This window comes from Colobus angolensis, unplaced genomic scaffold (genome assembly GCF_000951035.1).
Source record: "Colobus angolensis palliatus isolate OR3802 unplaced genomic scaffold, Cang.pa_1.0 Scaffold244, whole genome shotgun sequence".
In the NCBI taxonomy this organism is placed as follows: domain Eukaryota; kingdom Metazoa; phylum Chordata; class Mammalia; order Primates; family Cercopithecidae; genus Colobus; species Colobus angolensis.
Genome location: NW_012115644.1, coordinates 4,281,879 through 4,304,724, shown reverse-complemented (window position 1 = coordinate 4,304,724; position 22,846 = coordinate 4,281,879). Strand labels below are relative to the sequence as shown.

At 40.6% G+C, this 22,846-nt stretch overlaps 1 protein-coding gene across 3 annotated transcripts in view; it reads right to left on the bottom strand.

The window, feature by feature from the left end:
• Window positions 1–22,846, bottom strand: part of EGF (epidermal growth factor) — a 100,361-nt gene that overhangs the window by 6,204 nt on the left and 71,311 nt on the right. For 2 of the 3 annotated variants that reach the window (XM_011945761.1, XM_011945763.1), the window contains 7 exons: window positions 21,836–21,955; window positions 17,134–17,250; window positions 16,261–16,386; window positions 12,156–12,278; window positions 10,647–10,794; window positions 5,698–5,865; window positions 1,413–1,530 (listed from right to left, as the gene is read on the bottom strand). In XM_011945761.1, coding sequence (XP_011801151.1) covers window positions 1,413–1,530; window positions 5,698–5,865; window positions 10,647–10,794; window positions 12,156–12,278; window positions 16,261–16,386; window positions 17,134–17,250; window positions 21,836–21,955 — 920 coding nt within the window. The remainder of the gene's footprint in view (window positions 1–1,412; window positions 1,531–5,697; window positions 5,866–10,646; window positions 10,795–12,155; window positions 12,279–16,260; window positions 16,387–17,133; window positions 17,251–21,835; window positions 21,956–22,846) is intronic. The other variant, XM_011945762.1, reaches the window with a different exon arrangement.

The following is a 22,846-nucleotide window of genomic DNA, read 5'->3' as shown; positions in this document are numbered from 1 at the left end:
CAAAGCATGGGGATTACAGGCATAAACAACCTTGCCCAGCGTCTATTTTTTTCCCCCTATACTTGAGTCCAACCAAAAAAATAAGGAAACACTGGATGCCTATTACAGGTACGAAAAGATGATCAATTGGTAGTCAAAAGCGCAGTCACAGGAAAGCTACTTTCCGGGAATTCACAGTGAGATGGGAGCTGGGGAGTAGGGGAAATCATGTGAGAAGGCCCCCAAACATTGCTCCTCCATAACCTCTCTCTAATAGCTCTTCCCTAAGGATTCAACCCTCCATGGACCTGCCATACATTCCAGTCTCTTCCACAATACATACCACAAATAATGCTAACAGCACGCACTGAATCAGTCGTTAACTCTGACAGGTTTCTAGAAATAGAAATTCCCTTAACTGATTCAAGAATGTGTAACCTGTTTCAAGACTGCCCTCTAGTGTTCCAAGATCCGTTACTGAAGTGGGTGATTTATGAAGCATCTTGAACTTCCCAAACCTCTGTGCTCTTTGGAAAACATCTAGGATTGTCAGATAAAATACAGAACCCAGTTAAATTTAACTTTGAATTTAAACTTGAACTTTCAATATAAGTATAATTTAACTAGGCATTCTGTATTTTTATTTGTTAAATCTGGCAGCTATTCTGCTACTGAAATTTAGGGAGTTCAAATGTGTATGAGAAAAGAAATATTAAGAAAATGAGAGTTGAGTGCAGGGCTCATGCCTGCAATTACAGCATTTTGGGAGGCCCGGGCAGGTGGATTGCTTGAACCCAAGAGTTTGAGATCAGTCTGCGCAACATGGTGAAACTCTGTCTCTACAAAAAATACAAAAATTAGCTGGGCGTGGCGGTATGTGCAAGTAGTCCCAGCTATTTGGAAGGCTGAGCTGGGAGGATCGTTTGAGCCCAGGAGGTCAAGGCTGCAGTGAGCAGTGGTTGGACCACTGTACTCTGACCTGGGCAACAGAGCAAGATCCTGAAAAGAAAGAAAGAAAGGAGAGAGAGAGAAAGAAAGAAAAGAAGAAAGGAAGAAAGGAAGGAAATTAGCATAATCTTGGGTTTTTAAGACATCTATCTGGAATGTGTCAACTAAAAATATGGAAAGTCTTCACATAACACACACAAATCTAAGTTATAGAAAGAATCTACATGAAAGAAAAAAATTCCAAAAAGTTATTGTGCCATTAAATTATGGCCTTATTATAACTCATCTGATTCCTTTAGTTAATTACACAGTTCCCCGACCCTCCCACCCAGGACCTCCCTAGCTGATGTGGTCTTGGCTAACATTGACACCAGCTGGAAGCTATAACTGATTCCAGTCATTCTGAACTCAGTGAAAAAATAGAAAAAATGAACAGGGGTTAATATCAAGGCAATTCTTTGCTTCATCAGCTTTGGTCACATTACCCAAAGTTGAGGGCAAGAGGACATCCCATCCTCACTGTCAGCAGGCCTGCGACTCCTCGCGTCTCTGCTTGACTCCTCAGAAGGATTCTTTGGATTTTTCGTTAGCAGCTTCTGAGTCCTATGATAAAGCCAAAATTTGAGACACTCTCACAACAAAACAAAATACGCAGCCCACTCAGTGATGGTCAGGGACAACTAACTATTTCTGCTACTAAAATTTCCATACCTGTGTGGGAGAGAAGAAATATGAAGATAACTAGGAACATAACGTTAGATGTTTAAGGCATTCTTTTCTGCAGAACTGAAAATACTATCCAGAGAGTGTTTCACTCTTTCCAAGGTTCTGTGAGGTAGAGGGTGTGTGTGTGTGTGCGCGCGCGTGCGCACGCACACGTGCATGTATGCCCAAGCACATTAGGGGGAATAGCCTTGCATTCATTAATTCACAGGTATCTATTGAGTACTAACTATACCCCAGGCACTGTCCTAGTACTGATGATATCGCAATGAAAAAACAACTTACTAATTTTGCAGGGAGGAGTGGGGCAATCTGTGGAAAAAATATCTCAGCAACTGTGTGAGGCAGACTATGTTAGCTCCATTTACAAGTGAAGCCATTGGGGCTTGGAAATGGCAGTGACTCAACTAAGGCACACAGCTACCAATGGTGGTGTAAGAAGTGGGTCATAATGACACAAAGTCTAGGCTGCTCTTACTGGTCCACTGCAATCTCTCACTCATAAGGAAATTAGAGGCAAAAACAGAAGGAGTGGATGACCCAATATAAGAAAGTCTTATAGTTGCTAAGCCAGGAAATACACTAGGTATCTTGCTTCCAAATCCAGTTTCTTAGAGTACTGTCTTGTTTGACATTCAGCACTAAGTCTATGCAGGGCACGGTGCCATTCACTAGGGGTGGGGGTGGGGAGATTTAGCATGGAGATGGATCCCCATCCTCAAAGCAGTAGCCTCTAGAGTGGTGCATCTGTGAGACGCCACAACAGCACCACTGTCCTGAGGCAGATAAGCAGCTTAGTTGCCTCTAGGAATACAACCCTCTGTCAAAAGCCCTACCTAGACATCCCGGGAAGAGTGATAAGGATAGGAGGGGCTGCTGTGAATCTGGCATCACAGACAGCACCAAGAGATGGTATGGGTTATTATGTGTTTTAATCAAAGACTTCAAGGAAAAAAATGGAAGCAAGTGGCTAATATAAACAATTCCAAAGTTGCAAAGGTACAATGTTGTAATTTGTACCAGTCAGAATGGCTATTAATAAAAAGTCAAAAAAACAAAACAAAACAAAAAAACAGATGCTGGTGAAATTTGGGAGAAAAGGAAACACTTATACACTGTTGGAGAGAGTGTAAATTAGTTCAACCATTATGGAAAGCGGTATGGTGATTCTTCAAAGAATTAACTGCAGAACTACCATTTGACCCAGCAATTCCATTACTGCGTATATACCCAGAGGAATATAAATCATTCTACCACAAAGGCACAAGCATGTCAAAGTTCGCTGCAGCACTATTGACAATAGCAAAGACATGGAATCAACCTAAATGCCCATCAATGACAGATTGGATAAAGAAAATATGGCACATATACACCGTGGAATACTATGCAACCATAAAAAGGAATGAGATCATGTCTTTTGTGGGAACATGGATGGAGCTGGAGGCTATTATCCTTAGCAAACTAACACAGGAACAGAAAACCAAATATCACATGTTCTAACTTATAAGTGGGAGCTAAACGATGGGAACTCAGGAACACAAAGAAGGGAACAACAGACACTGGGGGCTACCTGAGGGTAGAGGGTGGGAGGAGGAACAGGAGCAGAAAACATAACCATTGGGTACTGGGCTTAATACTTGGATGATGAAATAATCTGTACAACAAACCCCAGGGACACAAGTTTACCTGTGTAACAAGTCTTCGCATATACCCCTGAACCTAAAATAAAAGTTTAAAAAACCCACAAAAAACAAACTTATAGTTTGTGATGAAATACTTCCTGTTGATTTTCTTACAAGGGAGTCCTTCCAAGAAATCACATGTTGTAAACTAATAACATTAGAATACTTGAAAAATTTATTTAGTTTCACAAACATTAGACTTTTTCGTTTTGTTTCGTTTTTGAGACAGAGTCTCCCCCTGTCACCCAGGCTGGAGTGCAGTGGTGCAATCACAGCTCACTGTAATCACTGCCTCCCTGGCTCAAGTGATCTTCCCAACTTAGCCTCCTGAGTAGGTGGTACTACAGCTGCGCTCAGAAAGAATTGTACAACTCTGGATGCATTTCAGTGAAAAGAAAAAGAAAGCGTTCTGATGAGCTTTCTTTTTGAAGGAATAGTCCTTTCACTTCTCATTTTAGGTGTATGAGAGTCTGAGGGTGAAGATACTCTTATAGGCATGTAAAGTCTATAGTCATCTTTCAGTTGAACTGGTCTTTGAATTCCAAGTTTAAAAAGGCAGCAATTTGCTGTTAGCTTTCAGTCCAGGTCTCTGAAAAATGCCTATAGAACATAAGACATACTGTGTCATAACACAACAACTAGGAAAAAATACTTCATAATTATGGCATGCATGAACTTAAGTTTCTAGTTTCCATTTTTTCCCCTGTCTTTTGGCAATGGTCCAATGGGATGAACATTGATCATTCAATATTCTTTCTACATATATCCAAGATATTGATTACACGCCAGGCTAAAAAGTCCAATGTTATCGATGGACTACTGAATTAAAATGTCAAGTTTGTGCCTAAGAATCTTGTCTCTCAAGAGGTGGTAGAAAAGGGCTTAGAGCATATGATTCTTTTGGGGGAAGGTTACAGTTCATAGAAAATCAAAATAATAACAGATAGCATTTATTAATTCCTATATGCCAGACCTACACTAAAGCCTTTACTTAGGTTAACCCAATTAATTTCACAATACCCTTAAGATAAGGACTATTCTTGCTCCTACTTTATAGCAAAGGGAATTAATGAAAACAGAGGTTAGGACACATGTCTGGTGTTATTTAGACACTAACTTGGATTTGAACCTGTATAATCTGATTCCAGAGCCTGTGCTCTTAACCACTACACTAGGCTATAGCAGGATCTCTGATAAGTACATCTTGACTGATATGTTGAATTTTCCAGAACACAAGACAGTTGCCCCTTGAGTAGTTGTGTAGTACCTGTAAATGTGGTTAAATTTTTATCTACAGATGGTGGCAGCAGATATTTTGTACATTCTCAGAGAATTGGGACCTATTAGTCAAGTGGGTCTTAGATCCTCCAGCCACGAAATGATAAGATTGAACTAGATAATTCCATAAAGTCCCCTTCAGCCCTAAAGTTTTGTGACTCACTGATTTTGTACAGCACAAACCATAACAGTACATAAAATGCTTTTCAATATTGATGATAATAGAGGAAGCTGTCCTACTTTCTAAGAAAACAGAAAATGAGCAGTGTGATGCCTGTATCTGCATCCTAATGTAGTGTTAGTTTTAAAGAATTAAATGTATAAATGTTATTGTTCTACAGTTTTTAATTGTTAACTTGAAATTATTAAAAGCACAAAATCTGACGAACAGAAATTTCCTTCCAAGTTAGGGAAATTACCAATTTTCTTTTATGACAGTTAATATTTTGTGGGAAATCAACTCAATGGAAGACAACCACAAAAATTATAGTTATGCAGGCTATAGGGGGAGCATATAATATTAAATGAAGAAAGTGGAACGTAAAACCATATTATGATTGATAAATAACACATATACTATGCAAGTGTATGGACAATGACTGCAGTGGAACAAGGAAAAAGTAAAAGCACTGATGTTTCAGAGCAATGAAATCCTGAGCTAACAGTAAAAATTGTCCTGTTATTTCACTTTTTTTTTGGATATGGAGTCTCACTCTATCACCCAGGATGGAGTGCAGTGGCACAGTCTCGGCTCACTGCAACCCCTGCCTCCCAAGTTCAAGTGATCCTCGTACCTCAGCCTCCCGAGTAGCTGAGATTACCAGTGTGCATAACCACGCCTGTTACTTTTTGCCTTTTTAGTGGAGACAGGGTTTTACCGTGTTGACCAGGCTGGTCTCAAACTCCTGACCTCAAGTGATCTGCCCGCCTCAGCCTCCCAACGTGCTGGGATTGCAGGCATGAGTCACTGCACCCCGCCCACTTCACGTTTTAAATGTAGTATGTAGATGTTCATCTCAAGGAGGCAGGCATTCCCCTAGGAGGTCTTAGAAAGAGGTTTCCAGTACCAAAGGAAAGACAGGGTCACCTGTAGTAGTGGGCACCCCACAGGCTCAGGAGGAGCAGCACGACAAGCACCACCACGCAGACAGCCACCACGGTGACCTTCTGCTGCTGCCCGTGGCCAGCGTGACGCAGTTCCCACCACTTCAGGTCTCGGTACTGACATCGCTCCCCGATGTAGCCAACAACACAGCTGTGACAACACACAAACAGAGGTCATCAGAGATGCCTGGCCAAAAACGCTGTTAGTTTTGACACTCGATATTCAGTTGTCTCTCAACCTCTGCATTTCTAGACTCAGCTCTTTGGAAGCATATAGAAAATCCATCGGGGTCAGTTGAAAGCACTATCTATGAGTTACAAGTTAATGCAGCATGGACTTCTCCTTTCGTCTGTTTGCTCTGGGATTTACGGGGGATTATTTGCATACTGCCTCTATAAGGCATTACAGGATATTGATTAAAGATCAGTTTCTGTTAGGCTAAAATCCTGAGGAGCCACCTTTTAAAACCAATACAAAGCAACTCTGCCCTAAGAGCCAAGGGAGTTTTGGAAACAAATGTTTGGCCAGATTGCAATGAGTATAGGTGAAAGGAAAGGAGAATTTGAAGGCAGAGTTCCTCACTTGAAACCAGGCTATAAAGAAGAATGTGTGTAGTTTCTGAACAGAACACATAACCTAGTCTGCAGAGAAAACTTTTTTCCTTTAAAGAAAAAAAATCACTACTAGTGCAAGGGAAGACCCAGTAACAACATACATACAGGCATTGCCTATTTTCTTCAATGGGGAAAAAGCTGTATGGAGGGAAAAGGACGCTCGCCCACAAACACCCTGCTGTCCCACTAGTGAAACTGTCACTAGAGTGAACTGCTGAACTTTTTTGAAGTAAATGAAGCAATGCTGCCATCTACTGGGAATGTGCATTTCTAGACACGATTAAGATCTCAGGTAAACATCTGTATTCTATTATCCTTTGCAAAAGCATCAACTTTGAAAAACATCCTATTAAACACTCTGTAATGCCCACTTATTAAAAATTCCTTCCTTTGGGCCCTGGATCAACTATTTATTCATCCATGTCCCCACTTTATTCCAAAAGGACTTAAAGGAATAAAAATACAGAGAACTGACACCAGTGCCCATAGTGAGAAGCAGCAGCATGGACAAAACACTGGACAGAGCTCCAGAAGATCTGGGCTCTAGGCCTGTCTCTACCTTTAGCTGGTCAGAGGGGCTGGTCAACTCACTCACAGAGGAAGGAAGGAAATGGATTAGTACCTGTTAACCATCTTGTGTGTCTGACACCTTGCTAGGCACTTTTACTCATTTTATTTTTGATGGCATATTCCCATATTTTGGATGAGGAAACTGAGGCTCAAGTAGTTTGCACAAGGTCACACAACTATGAGTGACAGGTTTGACTCCAATGGTTCTCTGATTTCAAAGCCTATGTTCTTTCTACTTTACCATGCTGCTTCCAAAAAGAGTTTTATGCTCTATTCACCTCTGAAAAGCTATCTTCTAGAACTAACCATGTAAGAGATACCATGATCTGAGTGCAGAAGCATAAAGGACCATCATTATTCCAGGTTTTCTTGGATGCTGTTTTAATTTTAGGTATCTTTGGTTACAGCCATTTACTATCAATGCCTAGCAGCACCACTTTTAAACTGCTGGATGTTAATGGGCCACACCTCTGATCCTTTCAGAAAGTTTGGGGTCTTGAGGAATATGTCAGTCCCTTGGCCAAGAGTCCTGGAGATCCAAGTCAGCTGCAATAGCAGAGCCTCACTGAGTCTTATAAGGCCCAGAAGAGTCATTCAGCACTTTCCAAGGGGAAGAACTAGGGATACTAGTTCTTTGGTTATGAATTAGTTCTTCTGTTAAACCAAACAAAAGATTCTCTGGCCAAATAAGTTGGCCTTTCCATAGTCAAATAATTTTGAGACATTCTAGACTCAATACAGATAAACAAGGCTTTATTATTATTATTATTATTATTATTATTATTATTTTTATTGACAGAGTCTCACTCTGTTGCCCAGGCTGGAGTGCAGTGACGCCATCACAATTCATTGCAATGTCAGCCTCCTGGGACCAAGCAATTCTCCCACCTCAGCCTCTCAAGTAGCTGGGAATATAGATGTGTGCCACCATACCCAGCTAACTTTGGGAGGCTGAGGCAGGCGGATCACAAGGTCAGGAGATCGAGACCATCCTGGCTAACATGGTGAAACCCCGTCTCTACTAAAAATACAATAAATGGTGGTGGGCACCTGTAGTCCCAGCTACTTGGGAGGCTGAGGCAGGAGAATGACGTGAACCCAGGAGGCGGAGCTTGCAGTGAGCGGAGATCGCACCATTGCACTCCAGCCTGGGAGACAGTGCAAGACTCCGTCATAAAAAAAAAAAATTGGTAGAGATGGGGTCTCTCCATATTACCCAGGCTGGTAAACAAGACTTTTTAATGTGTTGTTGTATACACTGAATCAAGAATTGAGGGCTTGACAGAAGATTAGAAATTATGGCTTAGGAGTCACACAGCTGGAGGCTACAAGATTCTGAACCTCCATATACTGCTCCTAAGATCAATGCTTGAAATATTCTACAGATCCTACACTTGACGGATCAGCTGACACCACCCAGATCAATGAACTGGCTCATCTGAACTTGTGGCCCCACCCAGGAACTGACTCAGTGCAAGAAAACAGCTTCAACTCTCTATGATTTCATCCCTGACACATCAGCACTCCCCGCACACTGGCTTCCCCTAACCCCCCAAGTTGTCCTTAAAAACTCTGCTCCCCGAATGCTCAGGGAGACCAACTTGAGTAATAATAAAATGATGGTCTCCTGAAAAAAAAAAATTGAGGGTAGAGTATGTTGCGTCTCTCAACGTGATTTGACCATACGGCCTGGTTTTTAAGAAGCATTTCACAGCACTCATGTTGGGGGATCTTGGTCTAAAGGAGACCTGCTCAGAAGGGTGGCTGAAAGACAGAATGAATGAGGACCTCCTCTGAGACCAGGTTTGGAGCCTCCTGAGCATCTCCAAACCAGGAACTCTTCGAGGAATACCTCGGGCATGGAGACTCTCAACTCTCACTTCTGCTGCATCACCCCGGGGGCACCTTGTGGTTTTCTGTGGCTGAGGGGAACGTTCACTGCCTCTAAGAAAGGAAGGAAGAGCTGGCTCTTCCAAAACCTGCTTACAGCATGAAGAACACTCTGTACAGAATGACGCCCACCTAGGAAGTGTTTCTAATGAAAGTTGGACCAGTAAAGCACTTCCTAGAGACTTGTTATTATGGAATTAATAAAACATAAGGTGAAGTCATCAGGGCAGGAGGAGGCGAGGGTTGAATAGTTAATTAAACCACATTTTTATTAAATATACAATTTAAACAAGGTTATGATCCAGATTACTGTGAAGTCTGGTAATATTTTAAATATTGCTTTAGATTCAAGGTCCTTAAATTTGAGTCTTATCTCCAGTTTGTCATTTGTAGCAAATCATGTTTAAAACATTATCAGGGAAATATGATATTTTCATCAGGATTTAATGACAGAAAGAAAAGCAGTGTGCTGAAGAGTTCATCAATCATTTAATAAATGGATGCTATCAGATCCAAATGAAAACATTGTTCTAAATGCAATATGTAGTACCCTTTATATTATTATAATGACTTTTTATAATCTAAAGTATCATGGAGGAAAACAACCATGACTTAATAAATTTGGACATTTGTTTTTGTAATTTCATTATTTGAGATGATCAGAAACAATGAACAGGCAAAACCAATTAGATTCTTAACATTAAAACTAGCAATAACTATTTCAAATACCCAATTTATCATAGGTTAGGAAATTGCAGCATGTAAATATGAATATGAAAACAGAATTCTATAAGGACTGAGTCATTTTTACTAGTATCCATGAGCAATTTTTTACTATTTTTGCCTTGTGGACATGATTTCTAGTGCAAGGCCATATGCTTTGTCACAGAATATAGCCTATTCCTCCATGAATTTAGTTATTCTGTTCATTATTACTGATGAAATAAGAGAAGACTTTAAGGTTATAGTAGCTATTTGTGAGGATCAGACTATTTCATCACCCCTCCCTCAGGCACAAAGAAAAGTATCAATGGATCAGGAGCCTAACCCTGGGAGACCTATTTGTTTTTTTGGTTATCTATCAGTTTCCTCCTATTGCCTTGGAAATATGAAATGAATTAAAAGTAAAATTTGAGGCAGAACTGGCTATTGTGGGTTTGGGTTTTGTTAGGGTCCATAGGAAAGGTTTTCGGAGTGAGCACAGTGGGAATGCCTCATGATGTTAGGGCTTCCTCAAATCTCCTTTCCAGGTTGACACTTCACCCACTGTGAAACCCTCATGGGGGCAAAAAGGGAGCAAAAAGCAGCAGCTGAAGTATCAGCAATTGTTACTAAACAACAAAATGTAAAAGTCAACTGTTAGGAAGTGAAGAAAAAATATACATATATTTAGTTTTGGAGAAAAATAGTTTTGGACTCTGGCAAGAAGTCTAGTGTGAATATGTAAGAAACTTTTATAAATCCAGAAACAGATCACGGATGCTCACACGTAATGTAAAGCACATTTGATGGAAAAAAAAAGTTTTAAGAAATTATCTCACAAACCTAAGTTTTTCAACTGGGATGAGACATTTAATCCCTAGACTATACTAGTAGTAACATCAAATTATTTCAGTAAAAGGAGAAATCACCAACCCCTTAGATTCATACTTATCACCAGTAACTGGAAGGGGGCATTGTGATACACAAGGAGAATGCAATGAAGTGCACACACATGATTCATATGTGTATGTTTATATTTTTCCAAAAGAACATCTAATTGCAGAAAAACATCCTAAGTATACATTTTACAAATTAGCTACAAGTTATGGACTGAATAGCATCTCTCTGTGCCATCAGCAAGACAGTTTAACTTACTTGCATGCATATTTGTCCAATGCTTCAATATACATGCACACACCATCATGGAGGCAGTATCCATCGTGGGACAGGGGACATCCAGAGTCACTGTTTCTTACGGAATAGTGGTGGTCATCTTCCCTGAGGTGAGGGGGTGGAGTAGAGTCTAAAAGAACCCAAGACATTACTTTTACTTTCTGAAGAGATTAGTGTCTTTCAAGTATCAATATCAGGAACTAGTTTCTATGAATAGTTTGTGACATAAATCTTTTAGTTACAGAAGAACTACTAGAAGGCACATTAGTTTCACTTTCCTAGCTGGGCCTTAGTCATTCACTATGAAGCCAGCCGTTCCTCCTTTGGGCTCAGTATTATCTGATATGTAAAGCATATTGGAGGCAGGTAAAAGAATGGCCAATCCTAAGTCGCCATGTGAATTCAGAGTCACTGATCTCGTACAAACAAATCTGTCACACACAAATGTACACTAACCATGTGAAGTGACAGTTAGCTTCAAGGTCTCACTGAACAACCGGTAACTCTATGGTTTAAAACCTACCCATCAATGCACAGTACATTACCTCTAATATCATGCAGTCTCAAAAATTTCTTTCTCACAATGTTTTCTTCTAAAAACTGACTTTCATAGGAGCCCTCAAGGACAAGACTATAGTAACTCTGACAGGAAGAAAATGTTCCCATAACAGAGGGAATGCCAAAGTATAATAGTAAAGTCTTTTTTATGGAATGGTTCACTGCTCCTTAAAAGGTAAACATGTGCAGCTGACTATATAAATATAAGCAGTTTTTCAATACCTTTAAGAAGAACAAATTATTTGAGAAAAATAACATGCTAAAAAAAACCCAGAGACCAATTAAGCACATAATTTTTCTTCTTAGGATGTTTTCTGCTTATAGGGCTGACAGGCAAAAAGTGGGCAGTGATGGGAAAGACCCCCATCCTGGTCTCCAGGGTCTAGTTGAAGCCAGCTCCCCTTCTGGGGTGCTGATGGTGAGATGATACTGCTGTTATGGGAAGAAGGTTCAGGAAGCAGGAGTCAACCATTACGAATATTGAAAAAAGAAAGAGAAGAGAACTGGAGTTCTAATTCAGAACAAGAAATACTGCCTTTTTAAAGTGATATTTTAAAATCCTTGAAAGTGATTTAAAATGCTGAGTCCAGACATTCTCACCCACCTGCCTAGCCCTGCAAAATTCATCCAGCAGTCCCACAAATCGACATTACAAATAGGGAGATTAGTTGCACAGTTAAAGAGAGACACCCATGTTCCCATCTTTACTGGATTGTGAGTAATAAAAAAGGCTTTATTCCAGATGCTATTAAATTAAGAAAACCTGGACCATTTCAAATTCTCAAGCCCATCATCGTCCTAATCAGGAAGGTCAGCTCTGCAGCCTGACTGAACTGAATGATTTTTAGAATCTCTAATGCAAATAGAGATTAGGGTGTAGAATATCCCCGAGCCAAGTCCCTCCCCTTCACTGCAGACCACCCACCAACCTACCAGGGCAAATCAGTCCTGGTTCAGACAGGCGTCCAGCACACGTGCAGGTGTAGCCACCCTCTGTATTTGTGCAGCTGGCATTCTCTCCACAGCTGTGCACCCCCAGTTGGCACTCATCAATATCTGTCAGCAAAGACACAGTACAGGGGAGAGAAAAATGGGGTACAGAAAAATAAAGAGGGTTTTTCAGTTGGACAGCCTCTGGAAGAGGAGCTTCGTCAGCTTCTGTCATGCTCTATGTTCTCAGAGCCCTATGCGTTTTTAGGTTTAAAGGGACTTTCACAAATGTTGGAGAGATGAAGTAGGTCCTACAATGCATGCCCATGCAGGTGTTCTTTTCCTTTTTTGTTTCCGTTTTTTTTTTTTTTTTTTTTGAAAGACTCTCGCTCGGTTGCTGAGGATGAGATACAGTGATGTGATCATGGCTCACTGTAGCCTTGACCTCCCAGGGTCAAGCAATTCTCCCAGCTCATCCCACCGAGTAGCTTGGACCACAGGCTCGCACCACCATGCTTGGTTAGTTCTTGTTTGTTTGTTTTTTAATTTTTTTGTAGAGAACAGTGTCTTGCTATGTTGCCCAGGCATGTCTCAAACTCCTGACCTCAAGTGATTCTCCTGCCTTGGCCTCCCAGAGTATTGGGATTACAGGCATCCTGAGAGAGGCTGGAAGCTTTCTTCCTGCTTTAAAGGCAAGGAGATTTCCCAGAGTTGGAGATTAGTAAATGACCTCTAGGCAAACATTGAGAAGTTCAGATCCTAAAGATTCACACTTAACTTTTTTGAATAGACATCCTGTCATTGGCATACATATTATATCAAATACAACAGTTTTGCTTTTTTATGTAAGTATAAACTATATCAGAAAAACCATCCTTTCTTTCCCAACTAGCTACCATTTTTTCTTTCTCAGTTACTGCCACCCTAACATTTAGGGCCTCTCTTCCTCTCAATTTTACATTACTGCAAAAACAGCCTTACTCATTCCCAGATCCCATGTTTCCTCCATGCCATGCCTAAACACCAGTGCCATGCTATTCTCCCTCCAGCACAATGATGATAAACCCATCATTGCACCATGTTACTCAAATGCTGCCAGTGGCTCTCTGTTGTCTAGAACTTTGCTGTCCAACTTGCTAGCCACTGCCATATGAGAGTACTGAGTACCCGAAATGCATGTAGTTCATATTGAGATGTGCTGTGAGTATAAAACACACATTAGAGTTTGGAGACTTAGTACCAAAATAAAAAAGAATATTAAGTATCTCAATAATTTTTATACTGATTATATATTAAAATGTTAATATTTTGGATATATTTGAATACATAAAATATTATTGCAAAAATTCATTTCACCTGTTTCATTTTACAGTTGTAATGTGGTTAGTAGAAACTTTGCGACAACACTGACTGACTGACCCTCTGCCAGTTTCACTGGAGAAGTGAAACCTCAGTAACTAACCCTCAGATTTTAGTCTTCCACAAAAGTAACCTAACCCATCTGTTACAGGCTGAAATGTGTCCCTGCCCCTCCAATTCATATGTTGAGCCCCAACTCCCAAAATGACTGTATTTGAAGAAAGCTTCTACCAAGAGGAAAGTAAGGTTACATGGGATCCTAAGGATGGGGTCCTAATCCAATAAGTTTGGTGTCCTTAAAAGAAGAGGAAGAGAAAACAAAAGAGGAAGAGAAACTAGAGCGTTCTCTCACTCTCTGTCTCTGTCTCTCTCTCTCCCTGCACATCAAAGAAGAAAGGCCATGTGAGAACACAGTGAGCAGGTGGCCATTTGAAAGCCCGGAAGAGATCCTTCATGCAAAACCAAATCAGCCAGCACCTTGATCTGGGACTTCCAGCCTCCAGAACCATGACAGGATACATTTCTGTTGCTTAAGCCATCCAATCTAGGATATTTTGTTACAGGATACACTACCTTATCAGCCTTAGTTTCTGTTCTTCCCCTCATATAACCTAAACTTAGTACTCAACTAGGCTACTCTCTATCCTTAATGGCAGTCATGTGATCTGTTCATGTCTGGACTCTTCCCATCCCTTCACATTTCTGCAAATGAAATTACTTATCCCCCATGCTCCTTCCAAAATGACACTTCCTCCCCGAAATCTTTCCCAATACCTCAAACAGATATTTCTCCCAGTTCTGAACTTTCATTGCAGTTTTTTTTTTTTCATTTGAGACGGAGTCTTGCTCTGTCACCCAGGCTGGAGTGCAGTGGCACGATCTCGGCTCACTGCAAGCTCCGCCTCCCGGGTTCACACCATTCTCCTGCCTCAGCCTCCCGAGTAGCTGGGACTACAGGCACCCGCCACCACACCTGGCTAATTTTTTGTATTTTTAGTAAAGACGGGGTTTCATGGAGTTAGCCAGGATGGTCTCGATCTCCTGACCTTGTGATTTGCCTGCCTCAGCCTCCCAAAGTGCTGGGATTACAGGCGTGAGCCACCGCGCCGGGCCTTCATTGTGGTTTTTACTTCGCTTATGATGTGCGCCCTTCTTCATCACTGATCACAGCTATATTTCTTTTAGGTCACATTTTCCTTGCAATCAAAGACTACCTTTCTCATCCTGATATTTCTCATGGTTTCTAGTACTGTGACCTTACTCTTAATAGGGGCCAATTAAATATTTAACACATTGAATTGCTATCCTGGATGGCCCAAACCAACTCTTTTGAGTTTCTGTTATAATTTCAATAAATTATCACCTTGAGAGAGAGAGCTTTTCCAAAGCAAAGAAAAAGATGTATGCTTGACAAATAAACTCAACTACTCTTAATAATAAGGATAACACTTTTTTTTACATAGCACTTTTTATATGCCAGACAAGGTTCAAACTATTATAACTACATATATATATGGGGTGAGAAGACAGAGTGAGAGCAAGCTGGGGAAGAGAGAACAGAGGAGCAAGCCCACCGCTTCCATGGAGTCTGAGGACTCTGTGCCAACCACACAGGCAGGGCGAGCACACCCCATTGCGTGCTTGCTACTGGAAGGAGATGAGTTAGTAACAATGTGAGAAACCAGAGCCTAACAAGTTTAAACATCCAAGAAGAGATACCTTCCTTTCTCTTCAAAGGAAATTAAATATGAAGTCTGCTTGTCTAAATTATCTATGGGCCTGCTTAATTAGAGCAGTGACATTTTCCTGACTGACAGCCAAATATGTGCTTAAAAGAGTATTTACAGATGTCTGTGGATTCCACAAAACTAATCCTATAAAGGTCTGATTTAAATCAACCAGATTCAAAAGATTGATAGTTATGACTGATATTTCATCTTTAACCTTAACAAGTGGGAAAAAGCAGTATCATTTGAGTTTCTTATCAGTTTCTTATGTTTTCAGAAAGAGGGAAAGAAAATACTGAAAGAGAAGTTTTAAAGCGCTGTAAAACTTCAGACAATCACTTCCCCGTGCCTCAGATGGCTTCAGGCAGGTTTTCACTAGTACGTGATGTGATGCTACTGACATCTGGAAAGGTACGAGACATCCAAGACGCGAACTCCCAATCCAACGTGCCACACCCAGACCTTGCCAGAGGACGGGGATTACGAAAGAGGGTTGAATCATTCTTTACTTGTATCTCAATGTCAGTGGCTTGACTCTCCCACCTATTGAACTTACCAAGAAACGCGAGAGGAGCTCTTTGACAAGCCACATCTCCTTTTCTTTACGCACACAGCAGTGACTTCCAACAAACTGTCATCACCTCTGCAGTTCACCACATTTCTCTTGCCAAATTCACTGACAAATAAATGCTGTCCATCTCCCCACATGATGGCTCAAGGTGGGAAGTATTGATGAGACACTGTTGTCACTCAAACCCCAGAAAGAATTAGAAAGGCAGAGGAGTAAGCAGCCTCCAAAGGGGCTTGAAGCTGACCGACGCAGTCATAACACAAGGGCACAAACTTGACTGTTCACCAAGAATGGAAATATGTCAGTTTGAACAGTCGCACAACTCTTTAAATCTTGACATGTGTGTCACCCCAATTATATCCTGTCTTCTCTCTGCTCACTGCACCCACACTGTTTCCTGATTTCTGAGGCCTGCCTCTGCCCTCCTCCCTCAGCACATGCATCCTCTTACCAAGACAGTGAATCCCATCTCCTCGGTAGCCTTCTGAGCACTGGCAGACATAGCCACCTTCAGTGTTGATGCACTTGGAGGAGGCAGGGGGGCACACTGGGACACCCATCTCACATTCATCTATATCTGTGGGCAAAATTAGGAACTAGTGCAATATTTAGGCAATCCTGATATAAATAGGACTAGTTGGAAAGAATAGGACTAGTTGGAAAGAATAAGCATAATCGTATATTCAATTCTTATTCAGTCCTTTACAGGTGCTGTTTGCCAACATCATGCACGCCCTGCATCTTGGACATAAAGTTCACAAGTTACTGCTGAATCAGTGTTTACAGAGTTCCCACCTATCCGATTAGGCAAATATGTAAACAAATCACTTTCTGCCAGAGTTTCAGACCATAAGGACTGAGATCTTTCCAGCAGTCATTAAATTTTAATTTTGAGGCTATTAATATGAAAGAGGAACCTATCCAGTAATCTATTCATTTGATTAAAACTTATGACCTAAGCTGCCAGGGCAAAAACAACAGTTGTGCTTTCATTGGAATTGGTGAAGTCATAAACTTGACTTGAACTCAAATTCATGCTTCTGAAGCTAATTATAAATTCTTCCCCTTAATGTCAACTGCATATATGGCATAATCATAAAATTGTACTATAAACTCAATGTCATATGTTTACATTTGTATAAATATGTTTATAGGTCTCATTTTCTAGGCATGTCATCAATTTATTTTTTTTAGCTAACATCAAATAACTTTCTCAGACCTGCTGATTACATAAATCCTCCTGGAGCTTTTGAGTCAGAAAGAGCAGAAATAATGTTTCTGGTTCACTATTGTCCAAATATGTATATTTGCCCTTTGCTCTTACCAGAACATAGTTTTCCATCCCCAGCAAATCCTTTCAAACACTGACACGTGGCATCCTCTCCCTCTGAAACACACCGAGCATATGTGCTGCATCCCACAGGAGCACAGTCATATTGATCTGCAAATAGCAAGAATCCCGTGCAGTTATTTCCAGACAGAGAAGAAAATGGACTTTAATATTCTGGTTCTGCAGAACAGTCCACCATTTCCTTTCCAAAGTTCTGGGACAGGTTAATCTCCAAATAGAAACACTTAGTTGACCTATAAACTATATCTACTTTAAAAGATCCATAGCTGGCTGGGTGCAGCGGTTCATGCTTGTAATCCCAGCACTTTGGGAGGCCAAGGGTGGATTGCTCGAGCCCAGGAGTTTGAGACCAGTCTGGGCAATATGGCGAAACCCTGTCTCTACTAAAAACATAGTGGTGTGTGCCTATAGTCCCAGCTACTTGGAGGCTGAGGTAGGAGGATCAGGAGATTGAGGCTGCAGTGAGCCAAGATGGTGCCACTTCTCTCCAGCCTGGGTGACAAAGTGAGACACTGTCAAAAACAACAACAACAACAGCAACACCAATGAGATGCATAGTCCCATAGCCATGTTTCTGTTTATGTGCTCTCAAAGAACTTTAGTCTTAAAGCACTATCTGATGTTCAAGGAACTGTATATGAACTTACTTATAATTTTTAAAAGCATTTGCAAATGTAAATTATAAAATTGCTAGAAGCAAATAGACTCAACTTTGAAAGGTCTGTTGCTTATTTTAAAACTTCCCAACCATTTGGACAACAAAAGGAGTCAATCTATTCTTATTCCCCAAAGACACACAGACTAATAATTAGCAAGTAGATCTATGCACCAACATGGCAAAGAAATTCAATCATGAAAAGATTTACTGCCAATTTACCAATGTCATATATAATAGAATATGTATGTCACAATGTGTGTTTATTATCAAGATTTATGTAGTGACTTGCACACCTCAAGGCACTTTTACAAAGTCATGAACCATACAAGTTAAGTGCAGTAAACAGATCATTTCATTTCATACTCCATTGAAATGCAAGTGCCCCAGGGGACAGAGTTACCTGTTGAGCTATGAACATAAGCAAGTTTTTTTTTTCTCTGCTTTACTTATGTATGTAATCATTCTCCAAATGCCACCCCACCCTACCTTTTTGGAGTCAGGGGAATCTGACATACCACAGTAGGATATAAATTATCATCTGTCTATTCATTGGTAAGCTTGCTCATCTGAGTACAGAAGAGATTTTTTAAAAAGCCCTCCAAACTTGCTGATAAATTAAAGAAAGTCAAATGATCTAAGTAGGATTCAGGTGGCATGTGAATGCAGGCATTGGGTAATTGCATTTGATTTGCTTAGCTACTTGAGCGAGATTTCTCTTGTGGGAGCAGATGCCTTTCATGCTTGCTTGGTCATCTCCTGTCACTCATGACTCTTAGAGATGAATAAATTCAGACCAAATCAATTATCCATTTAATTCAGCATTTATTTGGAAGACTAGCTCCCAAATCACAAGGCTGCTCAGAGTGTAAAGTGGACAGTATCCGATTACCCAAGACATTTTAAATCACTTGCAGAATTATCTTAAATTAGAATATGATTCAGGATTTATTTGGTAACATGCAAACCCAAGGCAGCTGTGCGTAATGAAAAGCAATAGTTATGCAGTTGTTGGAGAGATGGGCTACAGCCGAAGTTGTTGTTGTTGCCACAAAGGCGCTCTGGAAGAAATAAATACCTGTGCTCACATTCCTCCTCTCTAGAACAGCAGTGACAATTTCTGCCAGGTCTATTTTTCATGATGGTTCTAAGGACTAGAATAAAAAGTGACCTTAAAAAAAACCCTTTGATCAAGATATTTGATCAAATATTTGATCAAACGCTCTTTGATACATATTTAAATAAGGATGACAAAGAAAGATACTGTGACAATTTAAATAAGAATTAACCTTTATCACACTAGAAGAGACTCCAGGTCCTGTTAATAAAACTAATATAATTCGGCCCGGCGCAGTGGCTCACGCCTGTAATCCCAGCACTTTGGGAGGCCGAGGCTGGCGGACCACGAGGTCAGGAGATCGAGACCATCCGGCAGATCACAAGGTCAGGAGATCGAGACCATCTGGCAGATCACGAGGTCAGGAGATCGAGAATATCCTGGCTAACACAGTGAAACCCCGTCTCTACTAAAAATACAAAAAATTAGCCGGGCGCAGTGGCGGGCGCCTGTAGTCCCAGCTACTCGGGAGGCTGAGGCAGGAGAATGGCGTGAACCCGGGAGGCGGAGCTTGCAGTGAGCCGAGATCGCACCACTGCACTCCAGCCTGGAAGACAGAGCGAGACTCCCGTCTTTAAAAAAAAAAAAAAAAAAAAAAACCTAATATAATTCATTCAAAAGTACCTACTATATATTGGGCCTTCCTGAGAGCCAAAAATATGGTGGTGAAGAATAGGGCTCTGCTATTGACAAGGGCTCTGCCGTGTGCTGTTTTGCATAATTATTGAAGTACAAGTGTAATGAGTATGACCAAGGGGCAGAACTGAGGTTCCAAGAGAGCTGCAATAGGCAGCCGCCGCCCAGTCAGGAACTAGGAAAGGCTTTGTGAGCCAGCGGGCGGAAGGACACACAGGACTTTGAAGGCCTAAGAAGCACACCATGGGCTGAGAAAACAACTAGCGCACGTGTCCGTGTCTGTTAGAAACAAGGCCAGGGTGAGGGAAGCAGGCCACAGAAAGTCAAGGGTAAAAGGGCTGGTGAGCGCTTGTTGAGTCTGGGGAGGTGTCTAACGGTTGTTTCATACAGGGCCCAACAAGCCACGTGAAGAATTTTAGATTATACTCTAAAATCCTAATGTGAAGTTTTCACATTGTCTTTTAGCCATAGACACTTTGTTGATGTGAAATCTCACTCTGAAACAGAAATTAGACCCCCGAGCCTGACTTAGGTGTAAGTAAGGCTTCACAAGCTAGTACAACACAGAACACAATCCAGGTACGGAAAGATGAGAGATTTTTCACCAGGACAATCAGTCCCCTCTATTCTGCACTAGGCTCCAGGTATTAAGCCAAATTCACAAATCCTTGATCACTTAATCACTCCCCCATTCCCACCCATCTGTCATTTAGTCTTTCAGTCCCGTAACCACTAGTCTTTCAAAATATGCTCTATGAACCTTTAGGGATTCCTGGTGACTTTGCAAAGGTTCTCTATATCCCTAACATTAGTTTAAAGTATTTTATTCTATCATGCTGGTTGTCTCCACAACAAACCGTGGCCTTAAGGATGGGATGATATTTAGCACTTCTTGGTATCCCCAGCACGTAGCACAGTGTACGCCAAATAAGTTGCTGAACACACAATATTCCTAATGTTAACAAAGTTTTCCAGAATGTCTTATTTTCACATGAATTAATTATTTGGTCATAATTTTCAAAAATCTTTGGTCAAGTCACTAACCTAATAGATCTTAGTCTCTCAGCTTTCACATCTGTGAACTGATTTGTAATGAGGAAATTAGAGATTACAGTTGACCCTTGAACAATACGGGTTCGAACTGCACAGGTCCACTTATATCTGGATTTCTTTCAACTGAACACAGATCAGTATTATTGGTGAGATGTGAAACCTGCCTACACGGATGCCTGATGTTTGAATACCTGGGTTCCATGGTGACTGTGACTTGCATATGTGCAGATTTTGATATACTCGGGGATCCTGGAATCAATCCCCTATGGACACAGAGGGATGACGAAATATATAATCTAACATTCTCTGCAAATGTTAGTTATTGTTATTATTAAAATTATGAACCTCCTTATTTATATCTTATTAAAAATATCACACTGATAAGGTGAGATAAGAAGTACCCAGAGCCAGGTACATCAACAAAGTAGTTTGCAGACCACAAAAGTTGGGTAAAGCATCTCCTTAAATGTCCTAATGTGGAGTTTTGAAATCTTTTTTTTTTTGCCACATACATCTTGTTAAAATAAAGTGTTACTTAGTAACAAAAACAAATAAAATGTTTCAAAGTCAAATTGCACTGCTTGAAGGGCAGTGACCTAAAGTGAAAGGATGGGGTTTGCAGAAGCTCAATGGCTGAGCTGAACCCAACTGGAAAACCACTGACCTCCTGAGTGAATATGGAACAAGAAAGACTTAGGTTCCCTAAAGTTGTTACATACTGAACACATGATTTGGCATTTTAGTGACAAATGTGCAACACAGAAGAAAAGGATTCCAACATTTGCTGTTTGTGGACTTCCTGTAGCAATTGAAGTGCTCAACCTATATTGGCTTATCAATTACTATCAACTTTTCAAGCTAATGGGAAAACAGCAAGGTGGACCAAATACCAAAAATATCAGAGGTGGATGGAAATACATTCAAATACGTTGTCCCATGTTTTACTTTTGTTTCCAAGTTACTTTGTTTCTTCACAGAACAAAGACTCTCATCCAAAGGCTCTCAAGGTGTCCTGTTTATGTGCACATTAATATGCAGCCATCTTTCTCAGGCACATCATTCAGAAGACAGAGACTTAGGGAGTCCAAGGTTTGCTTCATTAGCCTTGTGTAGAACTTAGCCAATATTAAGTTAGAAAGGTAATTCAAAATTTCTCATTGGTAGAATGAAAACTGTTGGAACCAAAGCTATATTGGAGAACTGGTTATTCATACCTGACACCATGATTTCAGCCACTAGCATGTGTTGAGATTCTGTAATGTTATCTTCTGACACTCTAGTCTTCGATAAGCTGTCCAATGGTGTTACCTGGTTCTTTAGATCAACTTCACCACCTATTGAAGGTCAATAGATGCAATTAAATTTAGCTTTTCTGTTTCAAAAGAAGGTTTGATTTCATTTATGTTCATGACTATTCATTGGTTGTGAGTTCAGACTCATTCTTACAGTAAGAGGATTCAGAAACACTGTCAGAGTCTCGGTAACTTAGTAAACCTCACCCTGCTATCCCACACCCTCTCATTTTCACTGAGCACTTAATGATTTAGGGGATAAGGAACCAGTAGGGAAGAAAGATAGGACTCTTTCAGGTACTGGCAAAAAACAAGAGTAAAATACCAAAATCCTTAGACCCTTAATCAGCTCATAATCACAGCCCACCGTTATTAAGGACAAAATAGATGATCTCCCCAACTTGTCTTCCATACACATTCTTTCTCCTTTATGCTGCTTTCATGCTTATTTTAGCCTGATTTTACCTACATCTTATAACTTGAAAGGACATAAAAACGTCATGATTTAATACAGGCATAAGATTCATGCACTCCCCACTCTCAGAATGGAAGAAATGGATTCTGTAAGACAGCAGTTTTCTAAACTGTGATCCACAGAACCCTGGGATCATCCTTCAGAGCGTCCCTAAAGTCATAATTCTTTTCATAATAATACTATAAAGTTAATTGCCTTTTTCCACCATGTTCACATTTGTACTGATATGGCAAAAGGAATGTGGGTAACAGCTGGTGTCTTAGTATGAAAAAAGGAAATGACAGCAAAATCTACCAGTAGCTGAGCTCTTCACTGCCACACACTCATATTTTAAAAAAGAGAAAGAAAGAAAGGAAGAAAGAAAGAAAAGAAAGAAAGAAAGAAAGAAAGAAAGAAAGAAAGAAAGAAAGAAAGAAAGAAAGAAAGAAAGAAAGAAAGAAAGGAAGGAAGGAAGGAAG